A 10,962-nucleotide genomic window follows, 5' to 3' on the forward strand; every position below is an offset into this window, starting at 1 on the left:
TTTTTCCGCTCCGATGAGGAGACCATTCATCTGTAGGACATCCAGTGTTGCTAAGGATAGGTCGTGAAAAAATTGTCACTGGAGCCACAATAAGCCAGGCTGCAAAATACAGACTTTTTCGAAATCGGGAGTGCAGAGTTTAGCGTTTGGTTGTGAACCAGGCCACGACCCGATTCAAGTTTAATCCCTCAGTGATACATATCTCCAAGATAAAGGTCAAAGGTCACAATGGGACTTTATTGGCTCGGTCGTAACAGAAGATGAAGGGATAAGGTTTTTACTGTCTTTCTCCGCTTTGTCTAAGGACGGAGAATTACTCAGCTCGAAATCACCTGTGCACACCATTTGTAAGACAGGAAGTGCCAAAGGAATAGCAGATATTTGATGTCGTTCCTGTCTTCAAAATAGATGTTATATCTGAATATCAGCCAATTATCAGAGTGCCCGTTTGATCATGATCGCTTCCAAGTTGCCCACAGATATGATCCCACGCAGGAATACCAGCACCTTTGTGAGGAGAGCCGTGAAAACCAAGCAGAGTTCCGTTCGGGTCGTGGCTGCATTTACCATATCTCTACCTCACGACAACTGCTGGAGCATCGTCACACAGAAAAACAATAATTGTTGTTCTCATGTCTGAACGTAATGTCCGGCTCGGTCGCGCTGCTTTGTGGGGATGTCTATCTTTCAATGGTGTGCCACGCATTTTCTTCACAGTCCTCCAACCATCATACTATATACCTGCGGGCGCGTTAAGGTCTGCTGGGAATACTCTCCCAACATGACCAAAAGTGGTGCCCTTCAGGCTTACTGTTTGTCACCTTTTCTCCATAACCTAATAGTGGATTAATTAAGTGAGAAACTTTTGTTGTCTTTCACCCTAATTTTGGACCTTCTTTCCTGGGAAGCCCTTAAATTCATTGAATATTTGGCCAATGTTGCGCTACTTCTTTCAGTTTCCATTCAGATAAGAAACACACCAAATAACCTAAGTGATGTTACCATGCGTTTCGAATTGCGTCTCTCACCCTCAAAGTACGAAGTGCTATTATACGACTGGGCGAGCGCGCCACTAAAACAGGCTATGGTGTCAGAACCAAGTTACTGTCTGATTTCGTTTCCCCATCCTGCTGCATTCGGGGATTAAGGCGACCCGGTCGATGGCATGATTTCTTCTTCCAGGATGGGGACCGCGTGATCTTCACTGCGCCTGGTTGGAGACACTACAGGATATGGCTGCCAACCGATGTCAGTGGTGTTCTTGTTGTCAGTTTCTGTCCAGATTGCCTGAATGAATGTCTGGAGGTGTAGGCACCTCGGAATGATTGTGTTAAGCTAGCACTAAGTCCCTCCCCCATCCACCTTTATTCTTTTCTTTACAATAAGGCTTTCAAATAAGTCATGGCTGTACGGCAGTGAAGCATTGGTGTTGAACACTGATGTCATGCTGTCGTTGATGATGATGATGATGATGATGATGATGTCTTGTATCAAAACCCTAATCCACAAACTCGAGGAGTCTTATTCATGCAGCAGCTATCAACATTATCATTCTGTGTCAAACTAGGTGATAGATATTGCGTACCTAGCTTTTACTTTCGCTTTCTACCGGAGTAGTTTTTATCTTCAAAAGACGCATACGAGACCGTGACCACTAGCGCATTATTTAATATGGTCGAAATGCTTTTAAAACCAGAGTCTGGTGCTGCTCAAACGATGCTTGCTGCGCACAGCCACATCAAGAGTCAGACGGATATGCCTTATACCTGCGCCCCCTGGGCAGGCTAGCCCCCTGCATTTCTAGTTCCTTACAGAGTGTTCACTTACACACTAGTTCGTTGTGTACAACTTGCAGCCAGCTAAGTCTGATGATATGCTACGCAGGTATCGGTTTGAAGTTTGTTGGTGCTCAAAGAGAGAGAAGCCAGTATTCGCAACTATGGAGCAACTATGGAGAATGGTTCATCCCTGAATCTGAAGGGACGTGTGTATCAAGCTACAGTACGGGCTGTTTTGTTGTATGGCTGTGAGACTTGGCCTATTCGAGCAGCGGACCTGGGACGTCTTCAGGTGTTCGACAATCGTTGTCTCAGAATCATAGCTCGTGTGGGTTGGTGTCAGCGAATCCGTAACGAGGCAGTTAGAAAGCGTGTTTTCAGTTGTGTAACGGGTACTTCCATTGAAGAATGTGTCCAGCACCAGAAGCTGCGTTGGTTGGGACATGTTTTACGCATGCCGAACCATCGTTTGCCGAAGAGAGTACTGTTTTCCATGCCCAATTCGGAGTGGCGTAAACAGAGAGGTGGCCAACCCATGACCTGGCAGAGGAGTATGAAGGAGATCATGAAACGCTTGGGTGCTGTCGGTGCTACTTGCCTTCCAGGGTGAGGACCGCGTATTCCTCACTGTACCTGGTTGGAGATGCTACAAGATATGGCTGCCAATCGATGCCAGTGACGTTCTTGTTGTCAGTTTCTATTAAGATCGCCTGAGTGAGTGTCTGGAGGTATAGGCGCCTCGGAATGATTGTGGTAAGCTAGCAGCAAGTCCCTTCCCCGTCCACCTTTACTCTTTTCTTTACAATAAGGCTTTCAAATAAATAATGGCTGTACGGCAGTGAAGCATCGGTGTTGAACACTGATGTTATGCTGTCGATGATGATTATGATGAACTATGGAGCAATACTTCCCTGGTACACACGACTATCCGGGTTCGGTGAAATTCTGTTTGACATCATCAATGACGCAGTCTGGTAAACCTTAGTATCACCTTCCTGATGAATGCATCAAATGTTAGAGTACAGTTGCGGCTCATGAAGCAACCAAGTTCCTCACCTTAAAGTTTGCACTTTGAAGACGTCGAAAGAAAGGACTATTTGGGGATTTTATCTACAGTAGATTAAGTGGACTGATATCGCGAAGTAAAAATATAATGTTGTCCGCGTAGTCCGAATCTACTAGTCTTTTTCAGGTACCATACTGATTACAATATTCTCGGTCTCTTGTAACGAACATTCCATGCCAGCATCTTTTACTAAAATGTCCTCGTAGAATATCCAGTCGTTGTAGGACAAAATTTTGCAATCCCTGCTTTTTTACGTGTCAGCGTATGCGCTGATAGCCGGCAAAGCATAAGGTGAAAAAATGACTTCCATTTGGACCCTTTATGATAGCGAAACGCGGTGATAATGATGATGATGATATGAATATCCAAGTCCGTCGACTAGATCGGGCGGTCGTTTCGGAGTTGCTGCTCACCGCACATAATAGCGAGGAGCTATCGCTTGGAGGCCACTAACCGTAGATTGGACACAGACTTATCTGGTTCACGAGATGATCAGTTAAAGGTAGTGAGGATTACATAAAAATTCTCACTCCTTCTAGAGCACACTAACTGTCTGACTGTACGATTGTGTGGGCACAAGTAGCAGTTCACCTTGTCTCCAGGTCATTCACAGCGACGCACTCAATCAACTTATCAACCTCTAAATGGCTTCAGGAGCTCACTAGCAACAGCCTCACAGGAATATATTGGTTGAATGACTACTGGTTTGCTGCATCGACAATCATTTGAAGTAAACTGCCGCGGGAACCGAAAGACTTCAGGTCATCCACAAAAAGCACAGATGGACTTGAGGTTGCACTGACGAGGTCATTGGTGCAGATCGGTCACGAGCGGCCGATCAGCAGTGTGAACTCACACTTATACAGGATAGAGCGCGGCGCATCTTCAATCACGGGATCCGTACCACGTGGTCACGCATGCTGACTGACACCTATAGCAAATACATCTGGGAGAGAAGTTTTACTCACTAGGTGAATTTTACTCTTTCTCTGAGCTACTTACAGATAGCTTTCGCTGTATTGTGACAACGGTGACCACATCGGTGATTAGTTCGAGACCGAACGACTCTCATCTAGGAGCACCACGGTCGTAGCTAACAGAGAGCGCCAGGTAGCCCAGTGTTTAGGCAGCCAATTTCCTGACCGCAAGGTCTATGGTTTGAAGCCAACCTCTGCATCGCTACTGCTAACGCCTAGGCTTGGGCAACCTGGCAGTATCTCAGTCCTCGTGCTTTTCTCGGTTAGCTTGGCAGCTAGGTACCGAAATATTGTTACATTTGAAGGATTATTCCTTAAACATATAGTCAAAAACACACGTTTTCAATTTACAAGACACTGAAAGCCTGAATTATTACTCTCTTATAATGATTCACAGTTCACCAGCAAGGGGTTCCAGAACCTTGAACAGAAGTAGAGTCGAGCGCCGCGCTAGAAGTTTATATCACAGCCGGTTGGCGGTAAATATCAGGGCTGTTGTCTGCAACGAAAGCCTTCTCAATCTCCTGGGGCCTCGCAATTTACCAGCGTTCCCTGTCATTCTTCTTTATTATCCCGTGTTTGAGAGATCTGCGTGCGTCATCTTGGTTGCTTTTGTGGCAGCAATGAGGTAAGATGTTACCGATGAAGTGCAGAGTCGTCTTCTGGAGTCTTTTCCAACTGCTCCAACATCAGATGTGAATTCACACTGGGATTAGACCGCCACCTCTTTGCACAGTGCCGGGAGTTTTGCCGGTGGCACGCCACTGCCAGGCCCACTCAAGGCATCCACACCCAAATAGGACGACTAGAGTCCTCAATCAAAACATTTGGCTCAAAAGCTTAACCACAAGGCAGCGGTGGTTGGCATAAGGCCATCAGGACAGTCGACGTTTTAAAGGAGTAGGTCGCCACACACATTCACAGCCTGGAAGACTAAGGCACTGTGTTGGACTCTATTTATTAACCAACCTGGTATGTCATACGTACACTCTCCAGCATAACTCAAAGGCTCAAGGGTGTGCACAAACCGTCACATCACGGTAAAATCCAGTGTCTTCCTGATGACCCACAAGGCAATGAGAAGTTGCCAGTCTTTGTTCCATCTTACCCATATCCTTTTCTTCAAAAGCCTGATCCGCAAGACGGTGGCAAGTAGTGCTGTATTGGGGGATTCTGCCTTGAGGCAATGATCCGATAATCTGAACAGATTGGCTGCGGGAGTCTGACCTATTCCAAGGGCACCGAGACAACGGCATAGACGTTTCACTCCCCATGCTTTTACGCATAGCAGATGCGTTTGGAGCCGCATCCGGTTCTTGATAGCTCTCAGGTGTATTTGGATCATATTGGATAATTCGTCGGTGATCGCGGCCAACTGTTGGGCAGCCAGTGTGCGGCTCTTAGAGCCATCCCTCCTAAATAAAAGGGACAAATGTTGCTCCGTTCTACTCTGGTGAAAACGTTTTCCACGAGGTAGTGAGTGGCGCCTCTTCAGCATGGGAATCTGCATGACAGCAGGCCGTTTTAGTAGGATGCAAAGGACCACTTTACTCGCTCCCCAGGACATACGACGCTGGCCACGCCGCGATATTAGGAAGCATCAGGACCTACTAATGAAACAAACGTTGAGACCAGGACATCAGGGAGTGCGAGTGGCACATCATTCACGTCATATGGGACTACGCCATTCACCTGGACCAGATTGTTAACATCATTTGGTGCTGAAGGGACTAACTGAAACCGTCGCTCGGACCTTGGCAAGACTGTACACAATCCAGCTGAAGGGTTCCCGTGTGAATAGAAGAGTGCCGCCGTAAGTTCTATTTTTGAATCCGGTATAATACACCGGTGCGTTACCGACGTGCGTGCCGTTTGCTATGGCGGTTACCCATCGGCGACCCAAAGGTGGCCTAGATAGGAGCAACAAGTTCCACATAAGTCAGAATGGACTCAACCACAACGTTGGGTACAGAACAAATCTCCTAACTGCAAGGATTGCCACTAGGGCCGCCAAGGATGATGTCTTGCACAGGGTTTCACACAAGAGGTAGCTGGCAAGTGTCTGCATACGGGGTCGTTGGTGACACGCGTCGGTGGGCTGCAGATGCTTAACCTTTCCGTGCGTATCGTTATGTAGACAGTCATCAGGTATGACCCGCAAGGCTCCACTCTTGGGTACAATGTTTATTCTCGACTGTACCGGCGACCCACTTAAATTAGTGCGAACATCCTATGTAGAAAGCCAGGTGCGACGATCATTCACACGATAAACTCAATCTTGCGACTGAACCGCAGAGCTCTAGGTAACTGCCAATAAGCGCATACAAATGTATTTATTTGCTTCTTGGTAGTAAAAACGGGGGCTAGTGCACTTCGCTGACACGACATTTCACTGCGGATACCTGAACATGGAAAGGATATTGCAGTCGTGAAGCCCAAACGACCTAAAACTAAAACCTGCACGGGTCCAGGTTGCCTGCCAGCCCAAGACATGTTTGGTGTTATCAGAAGGTCAGTTAGGCAACTAACTACAAGTTTTTTTTTAGAAAAGTCGGCTACAGAGCGGAACAGCGGCGTACCCCTGTACTTAAGAAAGGAATTAGAATGAAACCCATACACAGCACGATCACACGGCTGGCAGAAGGGTGAAATATATCGATTATGAGGACGGGTTAGAGTCGATGAACGCATCCCTCGATGCTACTGCACAGTAAGGGAAACCTTGGTCACATTCCGTCATATTCTCCGTTCGCCGAGTGGCTTACGGATATCGCTCAGTTGGTTGAGGACAAAGATTTGTGATCCGTGGGCAAAGTGTATGCAGACTATCAGCGATATCCAGGCTATCGTGAGTGGATCATGTATGATTCAGCACACCAAACCCAACAGGCAACAACAACTGACTGCTACGACTTGAGAAGTTTGGACAATCGCCTCACATCCGGGTATCAATCAGTGAATCAGCGAATCGTTTGAACTCGCTGGGTGTTGCGGTGATTGACGCAAATGCCAACAGCGGAATTACAACGGAGCACCCAACGTCTGTGGCGAGGGATTACGTACGTCGTGGCGATCGATCTTAAACTGATAAGGAGCCTCAAATCAAGTACTTAATTCAATTACTCAACAGAAGACTGACACATCAAAGTCAAAAGCATGCCCATAAGAACCTACCTATTCTTTCAGGACGAGACTTTGCTGGATTCACGGAGCTGGCCACATTTGGGCGGTCTGAAATGCGTGATTCACAAGTATCACTAAACAAAGAATCCCAAGGATAAAAAGAACTTACGACTCGCCCGTAGAATCCGAAGACATGCGGAGCTAGTGTATCGGAACAAAAAGCAAAGATACGGTTAATGTGCACCTCTTTCCGGATAGTTATGTGGTCCTCTGGGACGAAAACTTAGTCTTTGAAACCCAACAAAAACGGGAAAAGGTAGTCCATTTCTTTTGCCACAGTGCCACCGGGAAAGTGTATTCGCCCACACACAAACCCGAATGGACGATTGGTCATATTTTACACTTGGGTAGATGAAGGTCATATTGCCACCAGCGGGCTCAACAGTGAGCAGCTCACTGTGACCATATGTATGCATTCGATTATGTTTCCCCAACTTTGTGGTCTCTTCAGCTATTACATGAAGGATGATCGTAAAGTGCAGACTCCTCGAAAAGTCGTGTGGTGGTGCATTCGAAAACGGTTCGGGCTATTACTAGTGTAGTATACGATGTCTGTCATTTTGATTGACTCATATGTAAGTATTGGTGATGTACAACCTTGCTTACTGGGCTCTTGGCTCATGAGCTTTATTTCTGTTTTCCATCCACAGAAATTGTCATGAACACTTGCCTTCGGAGAATCACTTTCCCCTAGTGCGACCATAGCGTGCATATAACACTAGAAGGGCAAGCTCAGTATTCGCACAATGCAATTGAATTTTCGAAAGTAATGCCGCGTCCCCGATGGACTAAAGCAATCAGTCAATTGAGCTGAGAGTACCAAGTATGGTTCAGGTCAACATCCAAGGATGCCCTGCATGCGGACTGGGGAACAAGCACATTATTACTTTTTATGAAGGGGTGGTGGGCTAAGAGCCAAAAGCAAATCATTTTTCTGTGGACTCAACTTCGGAAAAGCCTGAAAACATCTTTGCAGAACGTACACGCTAAACCAGCATGTTATGATACGTGGTATGTTGCACATTAGCGGCCACTGGTAGTGGTCACAGAGCCCAGAAAGTCTGTATCCCTTGTAGTCGTCTGGCTACCCAATAAGTTAGTTTACCACGAGTGTGCGGCAAAGAAATAAAAATAATTACGCTAGGTTGGGTATACAAAAATAAAAAGGTCAGATAAAACAGACTCACTGACAGTTGTTCTCTTTAAAATAGTTCGTCGTTGGCCCAGGTCAGCGAATAAACAATAATCTAATTTTGTTGGTCCAGAGGTCTTCTTCTGAACAGTTCCCACATATAATAGATTCTGAAGATGGTCTGAAGTGTTTCGGTACCAGAGTTAGTACATGAGACTCTCGAATGACCGCTGCAAGCGCGAGCGAAATCAGAAGAGAGAGTCGAGGCACGTGACCACGCTTGTATTATGTGAAATTGTACAAGTGCGCGTTTTTTAGTTTTTCGTATTCAAACAGAAAAACGACTATGCAGTTGATGAAATACATAGCGTTATATTGGAAGTAAAATAAGGGTACAAAACGCTGCAGCCTAGACCATCCTCTTGGTTGAGATGCAGCTCCCTCGGCTAGCGACGCGACACCGTCATTTGCAGACTTTGAGCATTGACGCAGCGGGATTTGCATCTGAGCGGTTAACTGCATGAACGGGGCTGTGGCTCTCCTGGGTCGCAGCCCCTGGCAGATATCGTTGGTGGATTGAGAAGCAAGCTATTAAATATGTGAAGAAAAATTCCTACCGCTAGGAACCGACGGATCGCTTAATACAGAGAACAGATATAAGCAGGGGAGCCACATCATCTGGTAGCATAGGCATGTGCATTCTCCAGCACAGGTGCCAACCATCCGGAATCACCTGGGTGTTTGTACCACAAAATATATGTTAGTTAACGTAGTATGACCTCACTTTGTTTCGACACTACTATAGTGCAGCTTTGGCGGTCGCGCCCCCAAGTGTCCAAAGACTAGGGCAAATACATACGCAGTTATCGGGTAAGTCACGCTATGAACGTAGTCGGCACACTCCAGGATGTACCGGTCACGGTGATACGACGTGTGCATATCATATCCTAGCATGAGCCACTCGGCATAACGGGAAATTGTTTGTATGGTGTGCTCCATTGTGCCGAATTGGTGCAAACCGTCTTTAAGGCGAACATTGGCATTCTCCAGACGGTTGCTTCTCCCATAACCAATGTCCCATAGCCAATGATCGTGCGTGTACAGACCACTTTCCGTTGATATATACAAGACGAATCGCGGATGCGTATTGCGCAGTATTTGTAGATCTTGCCAGAATCTTTGTGCTTGTACGGCATTGTCCGAGCGGACCATGTGGTGACGCATGTATACCGGCTGTTAGCAGAGTGGATTTTATGTTATCTATAGTGCTTCCTGGTAGCTTTCATGATATGGAACTGGCAGAAAAAACGCAGCCGGCATTCGTAACGACAACTTTTTCATGACGAACGTCTTCACGGAATACTGTTACATTCATCCTTTCCTTGAATAAGTCAAACGGTTCCAGTATAAGAGCAGATAAGTTGCTCTTTACAAGGATGTATATAGCCGGACGCCCGGTCTCCATGCCACTCGTGATCAGGAAGGTTTACAACTTGAATCTGTTGTTTGGAAAACTTACCAAAAACGGGTTGTCGCGTGTTTCCCGTCTACATTTACCACATCTGAAAGCATCAAAAGAACTCTATCTGCTGCCATATCCGGTAAAATGACTTCCCCCGACTACCGCACACGAACGCGTGTAGTCTCTCAAGGCTTTTCCGGGAGTGAAGGCTTACCATCTGCCAAAACAAAACAAAACAAAACTATGCGACACTCACTCAGCTGAGCTGGTCAGCATTTGCGGCGGCAGCCCTATATCTCCAGTGTTAAGGATCTTACCGAGTTCATCGACCATCTGCCAAAAAAAACAAAACAAAACTATGCGACACTCACTCAGCTGAGCTGGTCAGCATTTGCGGCGGCAGCCCTATATCTCCAGTGTTAAGGATCTTACCGAGTTCATCGACCAGAAACTCCCGCGCTTCACCCGACGAGGTTTCATACCTTAAGAGGGCTCTGCAGGTGTCCAGTCTTTCTGGTTATCCGAAAGCCGGTTGCACGAGAACATAAGACTTATGGTTGTTTAAGATGAGAAAAGATGACAGCAAGTTGTCCTAGCGCCCCTTGAAACAAAACCACACCAGATAACCGGTGCTTTACATACTGTTTTTATTAAAGAAAATAAGCCTAATGGTTCCTTTAGATTCCCAGAGCTTCCGTTTATTTTGCAGGTCGACTGCTTCGTTTTTATTGCGCCACTTGTAATGCGAAACGGCTTTGTTGCGTTGATTTCTGGATGAACGCACAAATAACACATGGTCATCCTTGATGTATTCATTTAACGCCTTCTCAACCACCGTGAATCATGGGAAGGATAAAGCCCCGAGTCTCTCAATGAACGTATTTGAAGCCGATTCTGAAGCCACAGCACAACAAGTTCGAGGTCAACTGTGTGATAAAAATCTAAAGAGGAGGGCAAGTCGCAAAACGCGATGCTAGATTAGGGCGGTTTTCGGTATGAAAGAACATGTAACATTTTCGGATGAAGGGCTTTATTTCACTCGTGAAGGTTTCGCAGAAAAAGAACATTGCACGACAGGGGCGCGGCATATTGCAGACGCTCGTTTATGCCTGAATTCTTTGTGCTTTATACCAGACCAATTTTCCTTCCCTCCTTCTCATTCATAGAGTCTTCATGGCTCATTCTGAAACTAATGGAAGAAGACATTCTGGCAGGGCAGCTTATTTATTGGGCCCCGTCATCCACCGAAGGTGATGACGTATCGTGTTTATGCTTCCTCCAGCCTCTGGACCTCCCGTACCGTCCGTTTCTCCGACCGGAATCAGCCGCAGAATTTCACGAATTGGGCTTGATACTGTTTTAGT

At 46.4% G+C, this 10,962-nt stretch overlaps 1 protein-coding gene across 1 annotated transcript in view; it reads left to right on the forward strand.

Moving 5' to 3' along the window:
- T265_11085 (hypothetical protein) overlaps window positions 1–7,102 on the forward strand; it is a gene marked incomplete at both ends in the record, with an annotated part of 17,828 nt that extends 10,726 nt beyond the window's left edge. Inside the window, one exon of the mRNA XM_009177648.1 lies at window positions 7,008–7,102. Coding sequence (XP_009175912.1) covers window positions 7,008–7,102 — 95 coding nt within the window. The remainder of the gene's footprint in view (window positions 1–7,007) is intronic.
- Window positions 7,103–10,962: the final 3,860 nt, after the last annotated feature.

The sequence above is a fragment of the Opisthorchis viverrini genome, assembly GCF_000715545.1.
Source record: "Opisthorchis viverrini unplaced genomic scaffold opera_v5_441, whole genome shotgun sequence".
Taxonomy (NCBI): Eukaryota; Metazoa; Platyhelminthes; class Trematoda; order Opisthorchiida; family Opisthorchiidae; genus Opisthorchis; species Opisthorchis viverrini.